Raw genomic sequence first — 25,743 nt, forward strand, 5'->3', positions numbered from 1 at the left:
TTTTTCCTCTCTGCTGTGCCTTACAGTGCTGCAAAGAGTAGGCAGTAACTCGTGACCTAGAAGACAGCTTTGGATAGCCCTCAGCCTGCAAGGAGCATGTCCCAGTGTGTGCTCTGTTTTAGCCCTACAAAATAGCTGCAGGAATATAGCAAGCAACGAATCCAGGCTTTAAGAGGACCGCATCCAGCTTTAACTCCCACTGCATCTCTCCTTGCTTAGAAGTCTAAAGACCTGCTGTGGCTTGGTTCTGCATGTAGTTACCCTGCACTAGAATTAGCTGGCCCAGCACAGTCTTCTCCTTCCCCATCTCCTGTAGGAGTGAAGGACTTGTATGTGTTGTAACCTGGATTAAGGTAAAGTATGAATTTGAGGTGGGATAGCTTTCCCAAGTGGATGTTCTAAACCAGGTGAACCCTCTGATGCATGGTCAGTGCCTATTTTTTTTTCCCATGCTTTTTTTTTCTGATAACACTTTTCCTTAAACCTTCTAGGCTTCCTTAAAAAGACTGGAACTAATTGTGAGGGTTTTAGGGGATTACTCTACGAGGTGTGACTGAAAGCAGTAACACTCGGCTCAAATGCATCAGATTTTCCTGCAGCAACTGTTCATAGCAATTTCAATCAACCTAGTGTGGGTTAACAACTTGCAGCTTTCCAATGTGTTTCTGTAGGTAGATTTTTGACCTTTTGTGCATGCTGCTTTTGAAGAGGTCCTGCGAAACCTTTCTAGGTTAAGCAGCAACAGCATGTAGTAAAGCCATAGTACAGAAAGGATAAAAGCAGTATCTGGGAGGATGCTGTTGCTTTAGCACGCTAAGAGGTTTAAAGAGGGAGCTCTGGCCTCTGTCTCCTAATTTTGCATTATCAAGGGATTACCCCCTTCATTTTCTGCAAGAAGTGAGACCTGTGCTAGTAGTGTGTTATTTCTTTTTTCTCCTGAAAGACAGCCCTGATTGGTTTGTAAAAACCCACGTGGATGCAGAACACTTCAGTTTGCAGCCGTGGGTGCATTGGAGAAGTGCACTCTTTGTCCTTCTCCAACCTCACCCAGTCTTCACAGCTCAGGATGCTGCTAAGGAACAGCATGGGGAACTCCAATTGAGAGCAATTTAATTGGTCAGAAGTTAAAGCAAAAGCAGGAATAAGAAATTTGCTTCCTTCTTGGTCAGTTCTTGATAGAATAAAGTCAAGACCTTCAAAACTTGGGGTGGGGGGACACAAAACAATTCTGAGAGTCTTCTAGCTCTAGCCACTGGCCCAGGCCAACTTCATCTTCTGGCTGTGAGCTTTGGAAGATTTAGAAAACGAGCTCTTCACTATTTGAAGTGGCACTGATTTCCCACTGAGGTACAGTTTATTATGACAGTCTGGCAACCATGGCCCTGCACCAGTGTCCGTGCTTTTTCCTTTCTTGAGCATCCAAACATAAGCCATTATATAGCCAGTCATGAAAGCATCAAAGCCAGCTCGGTGGGTGCCCCCCTGAGAAGGGAGGGCCTGGGATTCCCTTTGCTTTCCTGCAGCAGATGCAGTTTCAGTCTCAGAGCTGTTTGGGTGACTGACTGAGCCTGCCCCAGCAGGGACCTCTGATTTCCCTTCCACTTGGTCACTGTCAGAGCCATTTCCCTTGGCAGAAGGGCTCATGGAGGCTTCTAAGGGGACAGCAGTTGCTTCAGTGCTCCCCAAATCATCCTCCACTTTGGCATGTGTGCTGGTGTCTGAACTAACCTCTGGTTCCATGTCAGTCCCCTCCAGCTGCCCACCCTCAGTGTTGCATATGATCTCTGCCAGCTGCATAGCTGTCTCTCTGAGCCAGCAGCTGCTCTGTTTTCGTGGTGGTCCCTCCTCCCCATTCTGAGCTAGCTCTATTTCTTTCCCTGAGCTTTCCTGCTCAAATTCCTTTGCAGACCCTTCTACATTCTTTCGACGTTTCCATTTGTGCTTCCGTTTCTTCCGCTTCTCCTCCCAAAGCTTGTCATCCTCATCAATTATGAGGTCAATATTATGAGACTGGGGACACTTCAATCCATTTGGGCACCATCCATAGGCCTAGGGAGAAAGAGAGAAGTCAGTAGCCACCAACCTCCTCATTAGAGCAGATTCCAGGTTTATGGTCATACAAGCATCTCACTATGGCATCAACTAATAGTTCACAGGTAAAGTTGAAGCAGAAAAAGTGAATGTTTCTGCTGTTCTAGAGGGGAGTATATGACAAAGTGGGCTGCACTAGCAAAAGCACAGCCAGCAGGTAAAGGGAACTGATTAATCTTCTCTTTTTAGGGACTGTGAGGCTGCATCTGCAGCACTGTGTCCAGTTATGGTGTCCCTCCCTTCCCTCCCCCAGCACAAGGCACTGACAAACTAGAGTGGGTGCAGCTGAGAGCTATCAAGATGTAACACATGAGGTATGAGGAGAAACCAAAGAAGATGGGCTTGTTCCACCTGAAGAAGACTAAGATAAGGGGTGTAGGGAGAGCCAATTGCTGTCTGCAGCTGCCTAAACCAGAAGTTACAGAGAAGATGGAGCTAGGCTATTCTGGGAGGTGCACAAGAAACAGCAAGTGGTAAAAATCAAAAGGAAATTCTGATTAGATACAAAGGAAAGTGTTTTTAAAATGAGTGTTTGAGCACTGGAACAGGGGCCTGGAAGGGTTTTGTAATCTCTCTTTGGAGGTATCAAAACTCACTGGGCAAGGCTCTGAGCAACTGAGAGATGGAGGCTGGATGTGAGACTCCCAGAGATGCCCTCAACCTACATCGTTCTGTGGCATTAACAAATAACGTGGGGAAGAGCTCCTTTTTCCTCTAAAGACTCAGAAACAGGTTGTGATCCAACTGGCTCTTGTTTAACGCTGTAGCAGCACCAAGACTTGAGAGACCATGGATGACACTTAGCTACAGTCCCACAGGCTGCAGCCAGGTAAGATTTTTTGTATTGCTAATCAAGATACAGGGGAGAAAAGAGGAGGCCTTTCTTGCTTAGAGGTTAAGCCAAACTTAGAATTTTTGGCCCTTCCATGACAGCAGCTGGTATTGTAACTGATACCATCCCACTATTTAGGACTGTAGAGACTCTTTTTGAATCCTGGCCTCTCCTGAACCTGTGAATTTCACTGCTTCAGAGCAGAGCATGCTACATCTCTTTTCAGCTCTGAGGTCACCTCAACTTTGAAGATGTTCCCTCCTTGTACCATGAAGCAAACAAATGGAAGTTTCTAAGTGCTTTCCTACCACTTCCTGTTCTGGCCACACTTGGCTCTTCCCATAGAGCAAAGTAGGAAACTGAGATTCACATTACTTACTGAAAATTTCTCGCAGACAGGCACCTTATTTGCCTCCCCCACAGTGTGTCTTGTCTCTTCCAAAGAACAGTAGCGATAATCGATGTAGCAAGACATGTTGGCAGGGTAGTTGCAGAACTCGATGGTAAGGTGCTGGCTGCTGGTGTCCTTCAGCTTACAGTTTTCTCGCTTGCTGGAACACACAAGAGCATGCCGTTACTGTAGTTAACTCACGGAAGATAACCCAAGACAGAGCTGGTGCAAATGTGCTGTTCTGCATCAAACCTTAAATCCTCTAGTTTCTTGCTCTTGAGCTCAAGGCCTTTTGACGGCTTGCTGGGAAAAAAAATAGCCCAGGGAGAATAGCTTTAGTAAGCAGTTGTTTCCATGCTTATTTAGAGGCTGGTTCTCTTATATCTACATACAGACAAGGACAACGCTGTCACTGGTGAAGCTATAGGAGAAGGCCACACATACCTTGGTTTAAACTCTAATACACTAAGATAATGTGTTAGTTATAATAGTGCTAATGGAGAAAGAATGAGCTGTTTAGTATAAAGTATTCAGCAGCCATTATCTAGATAGATCATATATGAGCAGTGGAGACAAGTTCTCCCAACTCAAGAGAAAACTGTTTTGTCCCAAGAGCAGACTTAAAGGCCCTAAAGGCCTTTATACCTTTTCATGCAACTAGGACTGTTTACTGAAGCATTTAAGAGATCAGTTCTAAAAGTATCTTGATTCTGTTAAAGCATTCTCATGTTTGAGTACAGCCATCCTGAACACTTCCAGATGCGCCAAAATGACAGTTTCTGATTGTAAAAGTCACTGAAACACACTACTTTTCCTCTGCACAAAGACAGCACGGTCTCAGCTTAGAGGAGATTCAAGGGGCTGTATCACTACCAGGGTCTTGATTAGATTGTGTGGTGAGTACAGAGCCAAGGTCCAAACTGACATGTGAGCTGCACTGACATGGCTGCTTCTAACATGTGGGTGCCTAGAAGATATCTATGAAGATATCCATGAGGAAACCAGGAAGTAAGTCAGGACCCCTTAGAAGGAGAGCCCAACCTTTGCCTGGAATGAAAGAGATGACCCTATGTGACAAGAGACAGCCAGCATGACAGAGCTGGCACACTGTGTCAGACGTGCAGGGAACATGCACACTTCACCTGCACTATCCCCTGGAAAACTGAATTACAACAAGTAGATCCTGCAGACAGAGCCTAACTGTCTGTGTGTCTGTCATTTTGCTTTCTCTCTAGCAGGGTTGTAAGGGAGTGCTTCTGCTTTTTTTGCATGTGTTACTGCTGTGTCCCTGGAGCACTGTCAGACCAAGTAATTGCACAGCCATGCAGTGCAACAGCTTAGTTTTCAGTCAGATCAGTCACTGAGTGACCACAATTGCTGCCAGAAGCTGGAACTCCCCTTTCAGCAGTTACCTAATGAACAGATAAAGCATATTATGAAATATACCCTTATTTAGTCAGCACCCATCCTAGAAAGAGAAAGCACAGAAAGGCACAGTACAGAATCATCTCAAAAGCACCTTTCTTCACTCATCAGGATAGCACAAAACCCTCAATCTCTATCTGTAAAAAAAAAAAAAAACACTGAATCCCTTTGCCATTCTCCCCTTAACCTTTAAATATCAGACAGCCACTCACCACTTCTTGTAAGCGTATTCCAAATAGGATGCTACAAAGCGGGTCTCAAACTCAGAAGCATATTTAGTGTCGTATATTCCTGCTGGAAACATTTCTGAGAGGTCAGCAGTGAAAGTGCCAAGGCTGTCTGGAAGGTGAGCATAGAAGCACTGGTACAAGAACACCAGATCAATCAGGCCATTATGGAGAACGAGGGGCTTCTTTGCTCGTATAAGTTCCAGAAAAAAGGTCCGAACGCTCTGGCTCTGGTTCTCATTGCCCTGAAAGAAGAAGGACTAAGTCAGCAAGCCTTAGTGTCTTGACTTGCACCCATACCAGGAAGTTCTTAGAGCCTGCTACAGCAGGATGCTGCCTTCATCTGTTGCTTGCTTTGACTATATACAGGCCTGGATATCTGGAAAAAGCAGCCACAACAACAGAAAGCCTGGATATAAAAAGCAAAGGGATATCCCACAGTCGAGATCCCAGCTCAAGCCCATCTTCATACAGCAGCCACATGTCCTACACAGTAGCTGTAGGAAGACAACTCTGGGGCCGGGGGAAACCCAGCATCCTCCCTGTGATGTCTCTGCAAAAGCCTGGAGAAGGGCAAGCCAAGGAGCCCAATGCAGAGACAGCCACCAAGCACGGATTCACAGGAAAGTAGTAGGTATCGGCCTCGGGCAGCAGTTTCGTACCTTGTCATTGCCCTTGTGGTAGGGGATCCCCCGAGAGTACTGCTTGTTGAAGTCAAAGCCGTGCTGCACCAAGAACTGCACTGACTGGGGCTCGACGATGTAATCTTCCATGCAGAGGAGCGTCAAGTTGTAGATCTGGGAGAGGTAGGTGTTCTCAGGCTGCAGAAAGAGAGCGTGCAAAGCAAGGAAGTCAGGCTAACACAAACCCCCGTTGCAAAGAGCTCTAGATAAGAAAGCAACAAGTTCGAAGAGCTGTAAGCACTCAGCCAGACCGCGAACGTTGGTGGGATGAATCCCACCTCAACTTGGAGTCCGTGCGCCAGCTCCTCCCTCTGAAGGTCTCAGGCCAGCCGGGAGGAACGACTGGGTCCACGGCGAGCGAAGCCGCGCCCCGGGCCACCTACCTTTTCGGGGAGCTGTTTGAAGCACGCGATTCCCAGCGACAGCACGGAGCGCGTTCGGGCAGCGCTGCACACAGCCTTGTACCGCTCCTCGATGCACCTGCGCCGGGACGGCAACGAGAGCTGACGCGTCCCCACCGCCGGCGGCCCGCGCCGGCTGCCCCCGGGCCTGCGCTGCGGCGGGGCCGAGCGCGAACCGCCGCCGAGCCGCCGGGCCCGGGCCGTTACCGGCGGCGCCCCCCGCCGCGCCCCCATCCCCCCCCCCCCCCGCACCGGTGCGCACTCACGGGCTCAGCAGCGACTTCCTGGCGCCGAGGCCGCTCAGCTCCTGCGGGCGGGACACTCCCGTCAGCGGCCCGGCCCGGCCGCGGGCACCGGCGCCCCCCGGCCGCCCCCCGCCCCCGCCTCACCGTGTCCACGGCGACGAAGGTGGCGGTGCGCACGGCCAGCACCATGGAGGGCCACAGCTCCGTGAAGTTGTCGCTCTGCACGTCCACGACCGGCACCCGCCAGCCCGCCATGGCCGCCCGCGCCTCCCTCACGGCGCCGCCATGCTGCCGCCGCCGCCGCGCGCTCGGGGCCTCGCCGCCGGGGCTGCCCCGGGCTCTGCCTGCTGCCGCCGCCGCCGCCGCCGCCGCCGCCGCCAGGCCCCGCTCCTGCCGCTGCGGACCCCGCGACGGGTTTTTGCTCCTTTCCAAAACCTGCTTTCGACTGAAATCTGTTTTTTAAGGAACCGGGCGTTTAGCGCGGGCAGCCTCTCGGGGCCCTTCTCGGGTAGCCGCTAGGGCCGGCGGGAAAAGGGGCGGAGCCATTTTTTTCCCCGGAGCGCTGGTTGGCTCTGCCGCCCGGGAGGTCCCGCCCCCTCCTCCCGGGGCTGCACGGAGAGAGGAAGGGCGCGAAAGTGCTGCCTTGTGCCTCGTTCCGATTGGCTCACTCGCGGAGGGCGGGTCCGGGGCCACCGGCTCTGATTTGTCCACGCTCGGGGGCGGGGCGGTGGAAAGGAAACATTTTCCCGGGAAAGTCTCACGCGCCGCCGTGCGGGGTTCGGCTCCGGCCCGCTGCGGGCCGCCCCGGCCCGGGCATGAGCCAGCTCCGGGCGGCTGCTGCCAGGGGGCTCCGGCGGAGCCGCGCGGCGCCGTCCCCGGGGAAGAGCCGGACGGGCGCCGCGCCGCGCGGAGGTGCCCGGCGGTGGGAGGGCGGCGGGGTGCGGGCGGGCGGGCGCGGGCAGTCTTTCCTGCCCCTCCCGGAGCCTCAAGCCCCCAGCTCGGGCTCTTCCCGCTGCTTTGCGGCTCCTTACAGCGCCCTCGCAGGGCTCGGCCCTCGGCGCTCCGCCACCCGGCGGCGGCTCTGCTGAGCCCCTTCTGCCAGCCCCTCCTGTGCCCTGACCCTGTGCTGCTCTCTTGGCAGGGGGTCCTGCTCCAGCGCCCGCTCAGCCTTCTGCGCCGCATCTCTTCAGTGATGCAGCCGAGATTGAGGCCGTGCGCAGGAACCTGCTCGCTTGGTATGACAAATGCAAGCGGGACCTTCCCTGGCGGACACTGGTAAGGGCAGGCAAGGAATCTGGTCCCACCACTTTTAGGGAGCATTGGTGAGGTGACTGCAGTGTCTTTCACTATGTGAGGCAAGCTTTAATGGCTTGAAAGTGGAAGGGGTCTTGGAAATGGGGTTGGGCTTTCAGCAGAACCTGGTTGTTTCCTGATCTGTGTCTAGTCTCTGACTGTGAGCGGTAGAGCAGGATGTAAGGTGAAGCTAGGAACAGGGTAACAGTTCTTCAAATGTATCCTCCCACTCTGAGGACTTTTCTACCATAAATGTAATCATTTTTAAACCTATTTTGTTCCTGTCTCTGTGGTGTCTTGCAGCAGTGAGTGCTGTGTAAAGATGACTTTCCTTGGATTTGTTGCAAGCCTGCAAAGTGTTTCAGCTAGTGCCATGCTCTGTACTAGGTCGAAAAACAGGTAGTTACCCAGTGGCTGGGAAAGTGTGGAGTGGACCTTAGCTTTATAGCAAGCATTCGTCCAAGTAGCACTGAGACCCGTGTGGCTCTTCTGGGACATGCTCCTGTGCAAAGGGGCTCGGGTCTGGGACAGCTCCTCTGTTGGGGTTTTGAGCCTCTAGGGCAAAGTCTGGCTGTAGAAGAGTCATGCAGTTTCTTGTGCTGTTTCCTGGGGACAGTGCTTTGGCTATTGCCTGGTTAACCTGAATTCAGAACTTGTGAGCACTTTGAGGGAGTTTTTTTTTTTTGTAGGTTCTTTCGTATTGCTCAAATTGCAGAATAAGTGATTTTTTTTTTTTGCCTGATCAAGTGCTTTGGGGTATCAGTATGCAGAGGTAAAATGGAAAGGGAATGAGTGGGCCTGGCATCTTTCAGGGCATGTCCATCTGCAAGAGAGGTCCTGTGTCACTCTGTTCTAACACTGTCTTCCTGTTTCAGGCTGCAAGTGAGCCAGATGTTGACAGACGGGCATACGCAGGTGAGGAGCAGGGACCGTGCTGGCAGCACTGAGGAGTGCTTCTGTGTTGCCACATGATGTGGATGCACAGCTCGGGCTTGTGAGGAACTAATGGCTTTTGTCAGCATCCTCTGAACAAGCTGCCTGCTGCTTCCGGCTGGCCATGAGAGCCTCCAAGTCCCACTATCAAGCCTTTGGTGGGACAGCATGTGGGGATGGAGGGATGGATTTGGGAAGAGGCCCTGTGAGTGAGGGCTGCTACAGTGCTTGTCATCTGCAGTCCCAATGTGGCCACGGTGTGGTAGGCCTGGTGGTGGTGGTGGGGGAGGGGGGGTCAGTGGCATTGGTACCTTTGCTCTGATCCCTCCTGTGCTCCCTGCAGTGTGGGTGTCTGAGATCATGCTGCAGCAGACACAGGTGGCTACGGTGATCGACTATTACAACCGCTGGATGCAGGTGATTCTTCCCCACGTCTTAGTCTTGTACTTAGAGCCCTCTGTTTTGGAGATCTTGGCACATCCCCAACTGCAGAGCGCAGCTGTGCTTGCTCCTAACTTTTCCCTTCCCTCTGTATCACAGAAATGGCCAACACTGCAGGCTCTGGCAGAAGCATCCCTGGAGGTGAGCGTTGCTTGGGACTGGGCACTCTCCTGTGCTCGTGGCCCTTCCTGTTGCCCCTTCTAACACCGCATCATGCCTCTTGGAGCAGGAGGTGAACGAGCTGTGGGCAGGACTCGGCTACTACTCACGAGGGAAGCGTCTGCAGGAGGCAGCGAGGAAGGTAGCTGGGTGTTGAGATGTTGGGGGGCATTTCCTAATCTCTCTACAGCCCGTGAGGTGATGCTGGCTCACATCTGCCCTGGCTCCCAGGGGCTGTGTGCTGCTGGCAGTGCTCAAGTGTGGGGCCACAGAGACTGGGATCCCTCTCTACTATGGGCAAAATGGGTTGCAAATGCACATCCTGGCTGCTCCTCTGGCCATGGACGCTGCCTCTCTTGCAGGTCGTGTCCCAGCTGGCTGGCAGGATGCCCAGGACGGCTGAGGACCTGCAGAAGCTGCTGCCAGGAGTGGGCAGATACACAGCGGGAGCCATCGCTTCCATCTCATACGGCCAGGTGAGAGCTGGGCAATAGTGGCAAGAAGAGGGGCTGGTCTCTCCTCTCTGCCACCCAGATCTGCTCCCAGGAGAGTCCTGCTGTCAGAGCTTGCAGAGCTGAGGCTGCCCGGGGGGCTCTGTGCATGGTTCTGCTTCTCCCCTGCTTTGCAGCTCGTCTCTCCCACTGCCCGGTTCAGCATGCGGGTTGGAGTCGGGCTCATTCGTTTCCCTCCCTCCTGTCCCTGGGCCGGCTCCTGCGGAGCACAGGCAGGGCCCAGCACAATAACTGCTGCTGTCTGGCTCCTCATCCCAGGCCACAGGTGTTGTGGATGGGAACGTGATCCGCGTCCTGTGCCGCCTGCGGTGCATCGGTGCTGACTCCAGCAGCCCGGCAGTTGTCAACCGGCTCTGGTGAGGTGAACGCTTGTCCCTGTTCTGAGCTGCGTGGTTGGGCCTGGGTGTGGGCAGAGGGGTGCAGAGCCATTGCTCTTCTCCAGCACCCACCAGGGGCTTGTTCGCATCGGCTCTCTTGGTGGTAATTGCAGCTCTGCTCATTTGCAGCTGAGGATGGGAGTATTTGGGAGCCTCAGGGAGCTGAGCCCATGGAGGGAGGCCAGGGGTGCGGGAGCTCTTGGGAATGGAGGTTCCCCTCCTGGTGCTGGGGGTCGCAATTCCTGCACAAGGGAAAGGACTCTTGTTGCCTCTGCTCAGCTGGGAGCATCTCCCTTTGCCGGCTGGAGTCCTGCGGGCCCTTCCCTGCGGAGCCCCGCGCCGCTCACTGCCATTTCTCCCAGGGACATGGCCAATGCCCTGGTAGACAGGAGCCGCCCGGGGGATTTTAACCAAGCCCTGATGGAGCTGGGGGCTACTGTGTGCGTGCCCAAGGCCCCGTTGTGCGACAAGTGCCCTGTGAAGCAGCACTGCCGAGCACGGCGCAGGGTAGGTACGGTCCCCAAACCTGTCTTGTGCTAGCATGCAGCTGGCTGGGGGCTAATAGCCCTCCCAAGAGGGCTGCAAAAAGACCCTGAGCCCACTCTCTGGATGCTTCTTATTTGTCCCTGTCCCATACCACTGTTGCAAGCTGTCCTTGGCTGGGTGTAATCTTGCATCCCAGGCAGGTGCTGGTCTCGAGAGGTTGCTGAGCATGGGACGAGGCTGGCTGATGGGTGAGCCTGTCCCTCTGTCCTGCCCCGCAGGTGGAGAAGGAGTTGGGCCTCGCCTCCCAGAGGCTGCTTGGGACCTGCGCCCCAGTGCCTGATGTCGAGGACTGTCGTAAGCACCGTGGCGGGGAGGATCCCTGTTGCAGCTCTAGGTACAGCCCTGCGGTGACTGTTGCTTTGGTGTTTTCAGGAGTTGGGGGCTGTTCCTTGTGCCCTCCAGCCACGGAGCCATGGGACAGCAGCCTAGGGGTGACCAACTTCCCCCGGAAAGCAGCAAAGAAGCAGCCGCGGGTGGCGCGGATGGCCACATGCGTGCTGGAGCGGAGGGACCACCGCGGGGCTCTGGAGTACCTCATCGTGCAGAGGCCCAGTTCGGGTACTGGCGCTGGGCGCGAGGAGGGCCGAGGCACCACGTGGCACCTTCCTGGCTGCCCAAGGCATGGAGCAGCCTGGGAACAGGGCGTGCCATAGCAGAGCTCCTTGCAGGCAGAAGGTGCCCGTCAGGGCTGTGATGAGGCTCAGTGTCCCCAGCTGCACCTCTCGCCTGTTCACATCTCTGCCCCTTCTCCCCAGGGCTCCTGGCTGGGCTGTGGGAGTTCCCCAGCCTCCCGCTGGCTCTGGGCCTGCAGGAGGAGGAGCAGAGGGAGGTGCTGGCGGATCATCTGCAGGCCTGGACAGGGCAGCGTGTCGCAGCAGGAGGCCTGCACTATGTTGGAGAGGTGAGCCTGGGGTCAGAGGGAGCAACATGAGCCCCATGCACAGCTCTGAGGGATGTAGCAGAATGAGGAAGAGGGTTCCTCTTCCCTCCCATTAGTCCTCTCCCTTCCTGCCTTGCTCCTCTCAGCCCTGATAGACCTTGGTTCATGCGTGGAGGAGCCAAGCGAGTGACACTACCCCAGCTGCCTCCCAGCTGCCCATCTCAGCCTGTTTTCATCTGCTTGCAGGTCATCCACATCTTCTCTCACATCCACCAGACGTATGTGGTCTACTCCCTACCTGTAAATGGAGATGTGACACTAGACCCTGAATTGTCTCCATCTCGCTGGGTGACAGAGGAGGAGTTCTGTACCTCTGCTGTGTCCACAGCCATGAAGAAGGTGCTGGAGGGCCTTTACTCTCTTCCCTCTGCATCTCTGACACCTCTGAAGTCCCCCTGACTTCTGTGGAGCCATCCTGACTCCAAGCCCTGGATGTTATTCAACTGACTCTGGCTCTCTTGGGCTTCCTTCAGGTGCTGAAAGCGTATGGGAAGCAGCGTGGGGAGCAGAACAGCTTTTGCAAGGTGGGCATGGCTGGTGGGGTGAAGGAAGGTCTCGGGAGCCACTTAGTGTTGCCATGGGCCAGGCCACAGCCTGCATTGCTGAAGGCCTTGGCGCATGTGAGATGCGCTTGAGGGCTTGGGGTCAGGCCAGGGCAGGTCCTGGGGCATCCCTGGCCTGGGATGGGGCTGTGTGGGGGGGATTTACCTGGCTGGTTTTGCCTCTGGAAGTTTGTGTTGGGGTGTTCCCCTAGTTCTGCCCTGAAGGGTGGTTTCTGGGGGCTGCTCAGGGTTTGGCTCAGCCCCAGCTGGCCTTTCCTGCAGGGCTCCAAGAGGAAGCGGCAGGCAAAGCCAGGGGGAGCTGGTAGCTGCTCCACTGGGACGCAGCTCTCCCTCCACGCCTTCCTCCGAGCACCGAGCCCCCAGTGATGGCATCTTTGGCTGCTGAGACTGCCGGAGAGCTGCACTGTGGTGAGTCCTGCCCGGGACATGGGGATGGGGACGGAGTCTTCCACACTGCTCCAGCCCGAGGCTTGGAGGAATGCAGACCCCATAATAGCTTCCTGCTCCTCCTTTCAGCCCCACAGTCATCAGTACAGACCTCCGGCTTCACTGGCTCAGCTGTGGAAACATGCCTGCTTTCCCAGGGGGCCTCTAAATGGCCAATGTGGGTCCTGAGGTCAACGTTATGCAGAACCGGGCTCTCGTCTCCTACTCAGCTTGCAGGAGAGAGTGTGACTGCTGAGTATTGCTGGTGCCCTGGCTTAGGTTTTCAGCCCACTATGGCCACTGCTTCTGACACTGCTGCCTGGCGGTAGCAGGGGTCTCTCTGGTGGTGGGGAGGATGCCACCAGAGCCGCCACTGCCCTGTTTCCTCTAGGAGCTGTCTTCCCAGGTGCTGAAGATCTGGGTGCTTCCCTGCAGCTCGGCTCCCAGACGGCAACTGGAGATGCTGCTATACCCATCACGGGCTCCAAAGGCCCTTTTTATACTTGCTTTTATTGAATCAGAGCCACAGGCTTTCTAATAAATCTCCTAAAGCTTTTCTTAAGTCACCTTCTGCTACTTTTGCACTGTGGATCTGCTGAGCTAGCGGTGCAGGGCAGCTGCTGTGACCTTCCCTCACCATGTCTGCAGCTTTCCTCAGATAAGACGGTGGTAGGCAGGACACATGGCTCGGCTGGGGAAAGCAATGATTTCTTGGATAATGATTTCTGGGCCTGTGAACCCCTATACAATAAGGTAGCTAGAGGACTGCCTGACACCTGGTGCCTCCTTAACAGGAAGAGAAATAAAAGCAGTGTTTTAAGTTCAACTCTTTTAATTCATTAAGAGAAAGTCACTATACTAGAACTGACAGGGCTCTAGGCTGTAATCCCCATGCGGCTGCGGTTTGCATGCCTGCTCCCTTCCCTCTGGCAGCGCTTCAGTTCTGAGGCTTCATCCCTGTACAGTTTGCAGCAGATCTGTCCATGCAGCAGACACATCTGCTTAGATTCAGTTGAAATTAAGACAAATGTCTGCACAAGACAGTGATTAAATCATTGGAAGGGGGAAGTCTAAGGACAGGAAGAAATCACTCTCCATGCTAGGAGGTCAGCTGGACCTGACGCTGAGCTGAGCTTGGCTTTGGGGTGGATCAGGGACTTCTTGAAGTCCCTATCAGCCTCAGATGTGTTGCAGCTGCATGCTGGTATCTGCAGTGGGGTCCTACCCCCAGGGACAGCAGGAGGCTTGCAGAGTTGCTGCTACTGTTGCTGGGCCATATGGACCTGCACAGCTTTCCACAGAGCCCTTATATTGGCTTCCCCAAAGCCCGGGGCACCTTGCCGCTCAATGAGCTCCAGGAAGAAGGTCTCCTCAGGGAAGATGGGGTGAGTGAAGATCTGCATTAAGTATTTCTTCTGAGAGGAGCTCTCTGAGATGTCAGCAGCCAGCCAGCCATTCTCACTGTCCCCAGGCACTGCAGCATCCAGCAGGATGCCCAGCTCAGCCAGCACATGGGGATCTTGCCCAGCCCCCTGAATCTCCTCCTTTTTGCCCCCCTGGCTGTAATAGGTGGGAGGGGGCATGAAAAACCACACGCCAGCCTGCTTCAAGGCCCTGGTTGTGTTTATGATGTCTGGGGTGCAGAGGCCAATGTGCTGGATCCCGGGCCCCCTGTGCTGCTCCAGGAAGGTATCAACTTGGTTCATGCCATCCTCTGAGAGGGACTCAGCAAAGATGAGTTTGCAGTTGTGGAGGGGCAGGGCTGGGGTATCCTCGCTGCTCTGCAGTGCCAGGAGGAGCATGCTAACCCCTTGCCCACTGATAGTGTACCCCTTGGACAGGCTCTCCTGCGGGTTCAGCTGGAAGCGCTGGAAACCAAAGCATTGCTGGTACCAGTCCAAAGCCACTTTGGTGCTCCCCCGTGAGCAGACATAGGTGATGTGGTCAAAGTGTGTGATTTCAACATGATCCCCAACATCTAGGGGGGGTCCTGGGATTGCCTGAAAGCCAGGCAGGAAGAGCCCCCGGTAGCGGGATCGGTCAAGCAGGGTATGGCTGATGTTGCCCACGATGGAGCTTGCCACCGCGTAGGTGACAGAGCCGCTGTCATCACCCACCTCGGTGGGGGGCACCTGCAGGGAGCACCCCCGGCTCTGTAGCTGCTTGCAAAGCCCAGGTACATTGTCCACCTCAAAGCAGATGTTGGAGGCTGTGCCCAAGGCTGGCTGGGGGTCCACATCATAGAGAAAGTCCCCATGGGAGCTGCCACCACAGCTGGGTGCCAGGCGCTTATTGACTATGAAGACGGCAGCGCCCTGCCGGAGAGCCAACTGCCGGACCCGTGGTGTCTCCCGCACGGCAAAGGGCTGGAAGCGAAAGGCGGTGGCGAGGTCCTGGGCCCAGGCCTGCCCGTAGGGGATGTGGAGGGAGACGAAGCACACGCGGCTCAGCGAGGCTGCCATGGCATGGGCGCTTTGGGCACGCTGCAGGGAGGACACGTGGCTGTCAGAGCAGTCTCTGTGGGGCTTGCTGGCCTCAAGGAATTAGCTGTTCCCCCACCCCTTACCCTGATCCACCAGGCTGTGATAGATACCATGCATGTGGCTCTGTGTTTGTGTAAATGTATACACACACACAGGTATGTATGCATGCACATATGTGTATATATATTCTTAAATAAGGGTCACTTATTGCACTTGCAAGAATAGATGCTTCTCACCGTCTTCTGAGGGCACCTGCCTTTGAGACTAGCTGCAAGGTGCTACCTAAAGATGCTGAATATTCCACGACCCCTCTGGGGCCTGGTAGCTGCTCTGCCCCACACGAGCACTGGGGGCTGGGGAGGAGGAAAGCCCCAAGCCCTTGTGGCAGCCAAGGGAGACCCTCCTGGAGTCGTGCATCCTAGGAGGGGGCTGCAGCAAGGTTTGTGATAGGGATAGTCAAGGGTATCTGGGTGCTTGAGGAGTGTGTGTGGCCGTGGGGACGAAGGTAGTGGGGGCACCCTGTACCAATAACTGGGAATGCAATGGTTGGACTGGTAAACACAGAGGAGCATGCTGGTTATGTCCTGAAGTCTCCTGCTCGGCCCCTGCCCGCGTCAGCGGTGCACCCCTGCTCTGCTAACGGCACGGGGCAGCAGAGACACGGCAGCGCCATGCGCCAGCCCCCTTCCCGACAAGGACGGCGGGGACACGGCGCTCCCCCAGCAGGCGCCGAGCCGTGACCTTGCTCTAGAGCCACAGAGGGTGAAGTATGTGAGACACCAGTGGGAACTGACCCTCCCCCCCCAGGGCAAAAATACGATACTTAATGGGAATAAAAGACCTGTCCAAAAATATCATTATTGGACGAGAGCATCCAGCTGAGGCCTCCTGACCCCATGGATGTGCATCGGGGTGGGAGTGGGGGAAACCTGTTTAACATTGCCCCACCACCGCCCCGGGAAGGGGGCCTTGCTGGGGCTGGCAGAAAGCCTTCCCCCCCCCCCCAACCCCGAGCGAGCCCGGGCGCGTCGGCAGGGCCTCCCGCACGGCCGCCCTGCTTCCCTCCTCCCCTCCCGCAGCTGCTGCGCCTGCTCCCGGCACGGCCTCCGCCGCTGCCGCCGGGCCTGGCACAGCCCCGCCATCCCCGCCAGGCCCGCCGTCCTCCTGTCCTGCCATCCCATCATCCTGCTGTCCCGCCATCCCGCCAGGCCCGCGGCTCACCTGGGCGCGCACGTGGCGGCCAGCCGGCTCCCGGCAGCGCCGTGCAAGGCTGCGAGGCGGGAAGGGGGTTTTGGGGGCAGAGGCGTGCTCTGCCCGGAGGCAGCGCGGAGCCGGCGGTTCGCTCCTCCCCGGAGCGGAGCGGAGCGGGAAGGGGGCCGGCGGTGCCGGGGGGCGTTTGCCCGCCGCGGGAGAGGCTCGCCGGCAGGCTGCGGAGCGCGGCGTTGGGGCAGCGCGGGAGCCGCTCCGGGGCTGCACCGGGCGCGTTTGAGCCGCCCGCCGGGCGCTGCGGGTGCTGCGAGTTTACACTGGTCCAAAAGATGCCAGGCCGTGTTCGCAGGGAAAAAATAAATAAATAAATAAAAAGGCCTGATAAGCAGCAGCACCGCTGCCTGCAGCAGGGGAAGGCGGCCGAGACGGGCGCGGGGAGCCGGCGAGGGCTGGGTGCAGGGCCGGGAGCTCGGGCTGCAGCCCTTGGTGCCGGGGCGGGCGGCGGTGCCCCCCCTGCCGAGCGCGGGACGTCGGGGGGCTGCTCCGTGGAGGGGGGGGCTGCAGTGAGTTGGCAGATGGTCCAAACTGCAGGCACCCCTCAGTCCCAACCTGCGCTCTCCCCACGGCTCCCAGTCCCTACTGACGCCCCCAAACCACGCCAGCCCTCCCACCCCCCCAGCAGTGATTTCCTCCCCGTGCTGCTTTTGCACCTTCCTCCGCCGCTTGTTCCCAGGCGAAGCTCCCCTCTCGGAGCCCGGCCCGCGTGTCCGCGGCTGCATCGCTGCCCCAGCTGTGTTTACGCCGGCTGCCCTTCCGCAGCCTATCGTGTTTTTGTACAGATCCCAGGTGCGATAAACCCGCTCAAATATTTGCGGCGCTGTCAGCGCCCGGCTGAAGCGGGGGCGGGGCGGGGGGGGCGCCTGCTGTTTGCTTTGGGGCAGGGGTGCTCCGGCAGCGCCGCGATTTCGCAAGGCAGCGCCGTCGGCCCGCGCCGTCGCGGCCCTCCTCGGCCGAGGTCCGCCGCGGGGGACCCCTTGCCGAGGGCCAGTTGTGGGGTTATGGTGTGGCAGGGGCACTGGGGCGGGGTGGGGGGCTCTGCCCAGCTTGTGGGGCTGCTGCGAGGGGATGGCAGAGCCTGCGGGGCAGAGCCCCGCCGGCACCCCGGGGCTGGCGGCAGGCGCCCGGCCTTTCGGCCGCCTCGAGACGCAGCGGGGCGCCCCTTCGGCCCGGGCGGTGCCCGGCCAGACCCTCTTTGCCCCCCACCCCGACGGCAGGGTTTTAAAGCCCGGCTTTCCCCCCGGTGGCGAGACCACGGCCGCGGCGGCAGGAGCCCGGCGCCGCTCCTGGGGCAGGCGGTGGCGGCCGGGCAGCCGTCCCCGACTCCGGCCGGGCTCTTCCCCTCCCTCGTGGGTGGAGAGCGCTGGGCCAGGAGATAAAAGCGGGGCTGAGGGCCAGCCAGGCGTTGCGGAGAGCGGCCGGGCCCGGGCTGCCGAGGCTTGGACGCAGGACGGGGCGGACGTAGCTCCAGCGGCGAGGGGACGGCACGGTACCGGGGGCTCCTTCTTGCACAGCGCAGGGTGGGGAGGACTGGGAATTGGGACCCTCTGTCCACACCAGGCAGCTCCCTGCTCCCTCCCCACCGCCCCGGAGCAGCCCCCGACCCCAACGTCCTCCCCGTGCCCATTAAACGTGCTGGATCCGGGAGGGATGAGGTGTATCTCGGTGCGGGAAGGGTTGGGGAGGATGCTTGGTTGGGCAAGTGTCGAGGGGTTGCAAGGTCCACGCAGCCTCCCCCCGCCAAGAGCTTTGCGGAGGCGTGGGGGAGCTCAAGGTGGCCTGAAGGTTAAAACGCCTGTGCAGAGGCCCCGGGTGTTTGCCCCGCGCTCCTGCCCTTTGCACTGCGGACGGCTGGGACGTCGTTAACCCCGGCAGCCCCGACACCGCGGCAGAGGGGAAACCGAGGCACGCTGCCGCGGCCACCGGCGAGGGGGCGGCGTCCTTCGGCCAGGACTGAGATCCCCCAAACCCAAACCGTTAGCCCCGTTTCTGGAGACTCGAGGTCCGGCCGCACGGCCCCCGCCCCCAGCCCCTCCGCAGCGGGTGCCCGGCACGACGCTGCCCTCCCTGCAGGAATCAAAGCAGGTCTTTGTGCCCCGGCGCCGGCTGCAAAACCCGCCGTTCCGCCGAGGCAGCGGGGCGCCAGGCGGCGAGGGCGCTGAGGACGTAATATCCCGCTTCCCTCCTCCTCCTCGCCAGGGCCGGGATGGGGCCGGCGGCAGCGCTGGCCCTGGCCACCTGGCTGGTGGCGGCGGCCGAGGGGGCGGCCAACAGCAGCCGGCTCTGCCAGGAGCCCCCGGCGTGGACGGTCAACGGCTCGAGCCCCATGGCGGGGGCGGCGGGGCAGGTGACGGTGGTGGCCCTGCTCAAGGCCAGCTGACACTTCTGCCTGTTGCAGGCCCGCAGGTGAGACCCGCCGCCATCGCGGGCCCCGTTGCCGGCGGGGTGGTGGCGGTGGGGGTGGCCCCGGCCCGGCGGCGAGGCCCCGTGCGGCCCCTGGCGCCCCGTCGGGCGCCGCCTCCCTCCGTCTCTCCCCGCAGCCTCGGGGTCTTGCGAGAGAAGCTGTCGCGGCACGGCATGGCCGACGTCCGCTACATGATCGTCAACGAGAAGGCGCCGCTGTCGCGGGCCATGTTCGGGGAGCTGGCGCGCCAGGCACCTGCCGGCGTCCCCGTGTACCAGCAGGAGCCCCAGGACCCCGATGTGTGGCAGGTCCTGGAGGGCAACAAGGACGACTTCCTCGTCTACGACCGGTGAGCACCGGGCCCGGGCCCTGCCGGGGCGGCGGGGGAGCGGGATGGCAGCTGGCGGTGGTGGTGGTGAGGACACCAGGGTCCCCCCCTCCACGCCGGCTCTGCTCAGGGTCAGGACACTGGTTTCCGCCACAGGAGCGCCATCCCGGCCGGTGCCGGCCCCTTGGACTTTGGCTGCCGCGGGGGCCGGCGGTGGGGTCCTGCGAGGGGGGAGCCGCCGAGCACCCGGTCGTTGCCTGGGTGGCCCCGGCACCCAACGCCCCTGCCCTCCTGGTCCGCCCCTGGGGCCCTGGTGAAAGGTTTCCAGCGAGAGAGCCCTGGGGGGGCCGTGAGAGCTGAGAGCTCTCTGCTGTCCCAAAAGCTCGGGGGCTGCGGGCCTGGGTACCCTCTGGTTGCCCTCAGCCAGGCTGCTGTGCCGGAATTATCTCCACCGCTAGATGTCCTGGGTTTCCATCGCGTTCTCCTGCGGTCACTAGGGGATGTAGCCACCAGCACAGCTTGATCCCTCCCATCTTACAAAACAGCCACCCGCTCCGAGCACCCACGGCCCAATAGCCCAGCTCGGCAGAGTGTTGGCAGAGCTGAGGAATGGGATTAATGATCAGTAGAGCTCAGGACTTTCCGTCTGAGCAAGGGAAAGGTTCATCTGAGACTTGCGTGAGTCATCACAGAGCACCCCACCTCGAGGGCATTGCTTAGGCCGGGAGAGGCGTGGGGCCGGCTGTGGGTGCAAATCACACTGTGTGCACCTCAGTTCCCCCAGCTGCAGGATCATGTTAGTGTTTTGCTGTCTGTGGGCAGAAAATGCTCCCTGCGGGTAGCGTTATTGCTTTGTGCAGGGTGGTGTGGCATCAGGAAAGGCAGGAGGTAGCTGAGGGCTGAGAGAAGGCAAGGTTGCTGGGCTGAGTCACTTTTTTCTGCCCTGGTGAAGCGTCTCAGTGCCCCATTGCTGGGCTGGGAGGGCAGAAGGGGGATCCTCTCTTTCAGCCCCTTTAGCTCAGCCCTCGATTTGCCCCACAGCTGTGGCCGCCTGGCTTTCCACATCCAGTTACCCTACAGCTTCCTCCATTTCCCTTATGTTGAGTCAGCCATCCGCTTCATCTACAGCAAGGACTTCTGCGGCAACTGCTCTCTCTACTCCAACAGCACCCAGGAGGTAAGAAGCAGCGTGCAGTGCAGGCTGAGCACTTTGAGCACTTACCAGACCCAGATTCCCGTCTCTTCTCTTGAGCTGGCCCCCTTTGGCTTCAGGCTGAGCACTTGGGATCTCAGCATCCCAGCAGGGACCCAGGACAGTTCCACCCCACGCAGATCCTGTGCTGCTTTATTCCAGGAGGTGACTTCTCATGGAAATCTGTCTTGGTCTCAGAGGCCTGGAAGGTGGCTAGAACCAGGGTTGTTTTTAAAAAGAAGGAACCAGGGAATGAGAGCTCTAAATCTAACATCCAAACTGACAGAGGCTAATAAAGAATAAAATACGTGGTGCTGCAGATGGGCAGGATGTTTTGTGGCACAGCCAACATGCTGTGGGAGGGGAGGCAGAGCTCCCAAACCTGCATAGAGGAGACGGTCCCCTGAGATGCTGAGGCATCCAAAAAGTAAGCAGTGAGATTCCTCACCAAAGGTCTTACAGGCAGCTGTGGTGCAAGAGAGGTGTTTATCTGTTCCATGGATAAAAAGTTAGTTGAAAGATAGGAAACAGGGTAGCAGTAAGTGGCTGGTTCTTGCAGTTGCACAAAGGCTGTTCCAGGACCAGGGCTGTTTCAGCATCTTCAGCAGCTGGGGAGAATGGGCTGCTTCAGAGAACAGAGGTGTGACAGAATTTGATGATACTGGGTTATCTGGGCTTGTATAATTGAAAACCAATTGCAAGGAACTGCAGAAATACCTCAGAGTACTGTGTGAGTGAATAAGTGCAGATGAATTTCAGTGTGAATAAATGAAAAACAGTGCACATCAGACAAAACAACCCTTCATCTACCTTCCTTTAGGGTGTGGGCTCAGTTGGCAGTCACACTCGGCCATGGGGTCTTGGAGATCTAGGGATTAATATCACGAGAATACTGTGTTCAGTGCACAATACAGCAACACATCCCTCCCCCCACCAAACCTAATGTTAAAAATGGAATGGAGAGCAAAACAATGTTATGCCTTTGTGTAAACCCACGCTGCATCACATCTTCAAGCCTGTGTGCAAATCTGCTCTTGCTGATAATAGGACTGGAAAAGGTTGAGAGGGAAGGTGGTGAAAACCCTGGAATAAGGGTAGCTAAATAGATCAGGGTTTTGCAGGCTGAGAAGGAGGGGACTGAAAGGGTTATAGTAGAGGAGTATAACAAGCAGCCTGGAAAAGCAGACCAAGATCACTGTCTCTTCTGATATAAGGAAGGGGAATGCAATGGACTCAGTCATGGCAAGCTCAGAGCAAAGAAAAGCACATAGCTCCCAGCTCTGGGCTCAGCGGGTGATTAGACACTTCATAGAAGAAAAATCCATCTAGGACTATTAAATGCAAAGGCTCTTTTCTGGCACAGGAATTCCCTGGACCACAGTCAGCTTGAGCCAAGGGATGTGCGTAAAGAGGTTTGCTGTCTGTGTGCTCTAATCTCTTCTGTCGTCTCTGTGTATTGGGTCCTGGCTAGAGAGGCTTTTCTCTGACTTGTGCAGCTTTCCTTACGACTGATACTCTTCTGCTTTCATCCCAGCACGTATGTGCACTTGCAGGGTCACTGCGGGGCAGTGTGTGCATTCATGTAACATACCAACCTTTGTGTTACTTTTCCCAGTTTAACAGCACCATTGAGGTCCCTGCAAACCCAAGCCTGCTTCCCAAACAGGAGGAGAAGGAGCCAGGGATGCCCATTCACCAGCACAGCCCTCTCCATTCTCAACACCTTGTGGTCAGCAGTGAAAAAGCCTCAGACCTGAGTGGGGACCACCAACCTGCTGCCCATGGTCTCCACCACCACAGAGACCACAGCAAGACCGATCCCAAGGGGCAGGAGCAGGAGCAACATGACCACTAAGCAGGGCTGGGCTGCCTTGGGGAACTCAGTGCTGTGCAAACCATGCCAATCCACTTCCTAGAGGCATGAAAGAACTTGCTGGTCCCTCAGGTTGCTGGTCACCAGCAGCATTGATTTAGCAACCTCCTTCAGCATCCCTCATGTAGGTCATATTCCCACTCCGTAATGAAAATCTCCCTCAGTCATCAAAAGATGCTGCCTTTCCTGCTGTAGGGTTCAGTTCTGACTTCCTCTGCTGACGCTTGCCTTTCCATGATCAATGAAGCCCGCAGTGCAAACTGGGACCACCCTGGTCACTGCGGGATGACACTGCATGGAGCAGCAGAGCAGAGGTGGAGGAGACAGAACTGGGACGTGAGCAGTGCTGGCCAGCAGAGCCTCTGCCCATCCTAGCATCCCCAGGCATCTTGGCCAGGGAGTGAGTGGAGGGGCAGTGTGCACCCATGAGATGTGAGCCCAGAGGGTAGAGGAGTTACAAGTGAATGCTTATGGGAGGTCACTGCTTCTGATGGTCCAAACCCTGTACCCCCAAAGCTGCTACATTCTGGGGACCTCCATGCCTTGCACACAGATATGTGCAGTGGTGATGGGTGGCCGCAAGATGGTGGCCTTGCTCCCTCTTAGAAACCCAGGGGCCATGTCCAGGGCCCACAGCCCTAGGAGAATGCACATGAAGATACTGGGGCCTTTCCTGGAGAGGGAGAGAGGTCGGTGGTCTATGGGGGATGTGAATATTGAGATCATGAATAAAACCTCTGTGGAGTGAATCCTGCTGAGCCTGGCCTCTGGTGGTGCCCCTTTCCCAGGGGGGATGGAGGGTCTTGCTCAGACCTGACTTGGAGTGATTTGGGAAGGCACATGCTCTCCCAGCATGAAGGGATCTGGGCAGCATGTGGACTCCACAAAGCAGCAGCTGGAGAGAAGATTTGCGTTCTCCTGTGGAGGGAACTGGAGGTAAGGCAGAGGGAGAGAGAAGAAACACTCATTTTTTTTTTATACCTGCCCATTACTTTCTGACCTGGGAGGGAAAGCAGGGTTTGAATCCAGGACTTAGCCTCCGTAAGGGCGGAGTGCACCCCTGCACTATCTGGGGGAAGTTTGGCTGGGCACCTGGGTGTCTGGCTTGTAGGTATGATGTGGGGCTGCCTGCCCTGGGCTATGGAGTGAAGTGGGCAGTGGGGACAGAGATCTTGACAGGTTAGAGCTGGTCAGAGGGGAGCTGGGGGAATGTGGGGAGAAGAGAGAAGGAAGAGAGATTGAATGGGGGTTTGCAGAGACCCAGCACAAGTGGGGGTTGTGGGTGAGCCTGAGGCCTTGCTAAGTTAAATAGTAACTACCACCTGGTTGCTAGTGGGTCCCAGACTTTGCAGGACCTGAAAATATTCCTTTTAGGTTTAAACCTCACAAGAGCTTTGAGTGAGGCTATACTTCAGCCCACACTGCTGGAGATGTTGGAACTCCCTGTGCCTGTGCTGCATGGGGGTGGGACTGTGCAGTGCAGATCTGTTTGCTTGGCACCCTGTCTGCTGTTTGCCCAGCTGACTGGACTACTTTGCTCCTTGCTGATGTTGCTGAGAGGTGGCCGGAGCTGACAGTGAGCTGCTGGGATGCTGCAGTTGTCCTCATGGGGATCAGCCAAGTATGTATGCATGATGGAGAGGGCAGCATGGGGCCCATAGCAAGATGAGAATGTAAGGGCAGTCAAGCGCTTGTGGTCAAGATCTTCTCACTGCTGATGGAAGGAAGATGTTTTTTCTGCTTAATGCTATACGGGTCCATGTGTTGGTGCTTATCCTGTTGCAGACTCTCTGAGCTGAATTTCTGCCCCATGTTCTGGAAGGCTGCATCCCTCTGTCCATCGCTGCCAGGCGGTGCTTTGCCCAGCAGGCAGGACAAGACCCAGGATGAACAGGAGATGGTCCCTGTGGGGACAAGCACAGAGCAATCAGACGGGTCTTTCTCAGCAGGCCAGCGGAGTCAGCCCCACTCTCCTGTGGGGCCTTGGCACTAGTTGTGCCAAGAACCAAAGGTGTGGGGTCCCACAGAGACCCTGATCTCCCTCCCTTCTCTCTCTCTCTCTCGCTCCTTTCTTCCTCCTCCTCCCCCCTTCCTCCTCTAGCTGCTCCAAGCAGCCCCCAAGGGCACCTCTGTCTGCTGCTCTTGCCATCAATATCGAGGTTATCTTCTTCTTCTGGCAGCTGCTGTAATTGAAACAAAGCAGGCCGAGCCTCACGGGCTCCACTCCTCTTGCTTATTTTGCTGGTGCTGCTGAGACAACTAATTCATTTTATCGATGTGTGGCTGGCCTCTTTTCCACCAGATTCAGGCAGAGCCCTCTCTGCGCCACAGGCGGTGGGAACAGTGTGTGTCCCCACGACGTGCTGCTGGGTGCTGTTGTGAGCCAAACTCTGGTCCTTGGCTTGCAGAGGCAGGGGCTGGTCACCAGCAGGAGCTGAACACGTCCCTGAGTCCCCAAGCCCAGCAGAGCAGCCCTGCCTGGGGACCAGAATGGCCAGGCCAGGTCCTACTCCCATGCACACAGCGCTTGGGAACGTAAGGTTAAAATCTGGGCTGTGCTTCTTGTCCTGCTGTCCTCACACTGTCCCAAGAAGTGCCTTCGAAATGCGCCTGTCCGGAAGGAAGCACGATGCACTCTTGTGGCGGGCTTGCCTTCAGCACCTCCTCCAGCTGCTGGAAGCCCAGACCTGCCATGCAAACAGCTGCTCTCCTCTCCTTTAAGTCTCTTCCTACTCACAGGACTCTTTCCCCACCAGAAGTCCCTCCTCGCCACAAAACTCCAAGGACTCTCAGGGGCTGAGAGTGGCACTGGACACCATGCACTGGGCTCTGCTGCTGCAGCCTTTGGCAACCCCCTCAGCTCCATGTGTCAACAGCCCCCAACCTGCCACCATGACAAGAGGAAAGAAAGCTGAGCCCTCTCCTGTCCCCCTGACTCCCAGGTTGCTCTGGAGTTGCGCCCTGTGGTCCTGCTTTGGGGAGCTTTGGTGGAGCAGCCTTCCCACCAAGTGCCAGGGCAAGCCTCCAAGGCAGGTGCCATTCCTGGGTTAGGGTTAGCAGCAGACTTAAAACTCTCCGTGCTTTAGGTTTGCTGCTTTCTTTTTCCATCTTGGATCCCTTTCTGACAACAAAGACTGTTGCCAGCATTGCAGGGACACCAGGGAACTGCACATGGGTGTCTCCTGTAGGAATACAGCTCTGCACAGATGCAGCACTTGCCTGCTGGGACACGCATGAGGAAATGCATGTGTGCATGTGTCAAGGACACAGATAATCAAGCCCCATGGTTCAGGTGTACAAAGGACATGGGCACCTTCATGTTCCCACATCAGTAACTGAGGATGTAATGTAATGTGTAAAGTAAAGTAACTGTATTGCATAGTTAAATCCTGATGAATGAATGTACCAAGGCAGCATCGTTAAGGTTAGTCTCTGGATTTATAAATACATTTATCACTTTCTGTTTAATAATTAAATCACTCAATCACTGCCAAAAGTATTTATTATGGCCTGGGACCATCCTGGCTAGGATTGTGGTCTTCCCAGAAGAATGGAGACCCTTGGGAGAGATCTAGGGATTGCTGGGTCCCAGCGACGTGCCCGACACATTTACAAGCACTGAGTCGTCCACCCCCCCCCACACCAAGTGCAGATGAACAAGATGTGACCAGGTTACTTCTATCTTAAAATTAGAGCTGTGGAACCACTTCAG

At 56.9% G+C, this 25,743-nt stretch overlaps 4 protein-coding genes across 5 annotated transcripts; 2 read left to right on the forward strand and 2 right to left on the reverse strand.

Annotated features, from left to right (window-relative positions):
- Nucleotides 1–1,093: 1,093 nt before the first annotated feature.
- TOE1 (target of EGR1, exonuclease) lies at nt 1,094–6,593 on the reverse strand. Its single transcript, XM_062581166.1, has 7 exons — nt 6,440–6,593; nt 6,317–6,357; nt 6,033–6,129; nt 5,629–5,787; nt 4,952–5,211; nt 3,303–3,474; nt 1,094–2,049 (listed from the first exon to the last, which is right to left on the reverse strand). Exons 1-7 carry the CDS (start codon nt 6,548–6,550, stop codon nt 1,246–1,248), a joined length of 1,644 nt encoding a protein of 547 aa, XP_062437150.1. The 5' UTR covers nt 6,551–6,593; the 3' UTR covers nt 1,094–1,245.
- A 489-nt stretch (nt 6,594–7,082) lies between these two features.
- MUTYH (mutY DNA glycosylase) lies at nt 7,083–13,047 on the forward strand. Of its 2 annotated transcripts, none has more exons than XM_062581452.1 (16): nt 7,083–7,207; nt 7,437–7,570; nt 8,464–8,503; nt 8,865–8,938; nt 9,062–9,103; nt 9,192–9,263; nt 9,484–9,597; nt 9,892–9,989; nt 10,373–10,517; nt 10,775–10,850; nt 10,929–11,114; nt 11,312–11,457; nt 11,683–11,835; nt 11,970–12,020; nt 12,321–12,467; nt 12,576–13,047. In XM_062581452.1, the coding sequence occupies exons 1-15, from the start codon at nt 7,111–7,113 to the stop codon at nt 12,423–12,425; spliced, it is 1,533 nt and encodes a 510-aa protein (XP_062437436.1). In that variant the 5' UTR covers nt 7,083–7,110; the 3' UTR covers nt 12,426–12,467; nt 12,576–13,047. The 2 variants fall into 2 exon arrangements, with proteins under 2 accessions (XP_062437436.1, XP_062437437.1); XM_062581453.1 differs by having other exon boundaries at nt 12,877–13,047.
- A 214-nt stretch (nt 13,048–13,261) lies between these two features.
- HPDL (4-hydroxyphenylpyruvate dioxygenase like) lies at nt 13,262–16,450 on the reverse strand. Its single transcript, XM_062581455.1, has 2 exons — nt 16,190–16,450; nt 13,262–14,968 (listed from the first exon to the last, which is right to left on the reverse strand). The coding sequence occupies exon 2, from the start codon at nt 14,945–14,947 to the stop codon at nt 13,745–13,747; it is 1,203 nt and encodes a 400-aa protein (XP_062437439.1). The 5' UTR covers nt 14,948–14,968; nt 16,190–16,450; the 3' UTR covers nt 13,262–13,744.
- Nucleotides 16,451–17,628: 1,178 nt separating this feature from the next.
- LOC134143628 (selenoprotein Pb-like) lies at nt 17,629–22,780 on the forward strand. The gene is made up of 5 exons (XM_062581817.1): nt 17,629–17,723; nt 18,434–18,640; nt 18,775–18,987; nt 20,008–20,143; nt 21,774–22,780. The coding sequence occupies exons 2-5, from the start codon at nt 18,441–18,443 to the stop codon at nt 22,011–22,013; spliced, it is 789 nt and encodes a 262-aa protein (XP_062437801.1). The 5' UTR covers nt 17,629–17,723; nt 18,434–18,440; the 3' UTR covers nt 22,014–22,780.
- The last annotated feature ends 2,963 nt before the right edge of the window (nt 22,781–25,743 follow it).

The sequence above is a fragment of the Rhea pennata genome, chromosome 8, assembly GCF_028389875.1.
Source record: "Rhea pennata isolate bPtePen1 chromosome 8, bPtePen1.pri, whole genome shotgun sequence".
NCBI classification, from domain to species: domain Eukaryota; kingdom Metazoa; phylum Chordata; class Aves; order Rheiformes; family Rheidae; genus Rhea; species Rhea pennata.

Coding starts and splice junctions, on each gene's coding strand:
- TOE1 (XM_062581166.1), bottom strand. CDS start 6,550: ATGGCGGGCTGGCGGGTGCCGGTCGTGGACGTGCAGAGCGACAACTTC. Junction 6,358..6,439: donor CCTTCGTCGCCGTGGACACG/GTGAGGCGGGGG, acceptor TCCCGCCCGCAG/GAGCTGAGCGGCCTCGGCGC. Junction 5,212..5,628: donor ACCACAAGGGCAATGACAAG/GTACGAAACTGC, acceptor TTCTTCTTTCAG/GGCAATGAGAACCAGAGCCA.
- MUTYH (XM_062581452.1), top strand. CDS start 7,111: ATGAGCCAGCTCCGGGCGGCTGCTGCCAGGGGGCTCCGGCGGAGCCGC. Junction 9,104..9,191: donor TGGCAGAAGCATCCCTGGAG/GTGAGCGTTGCT, acceptor CTCTTGGAGCAG/GAGGTGAACGAGCTGTGGGC. Junction 11,836..11,969: donor TGTCCACAGCCATGAAGAAG/GTGCTGGAGGGC, acceptor GGCTTCCTTCAG/GTGCTGAAAGCGTATGGGAA.
- HPDL (XM_062581455.1), bottom strand. CDS start 14,947: ATGGCAGCCTCGCTGAGCCGCGTGTGCTTCGTCTCCCTCCACATCCCC.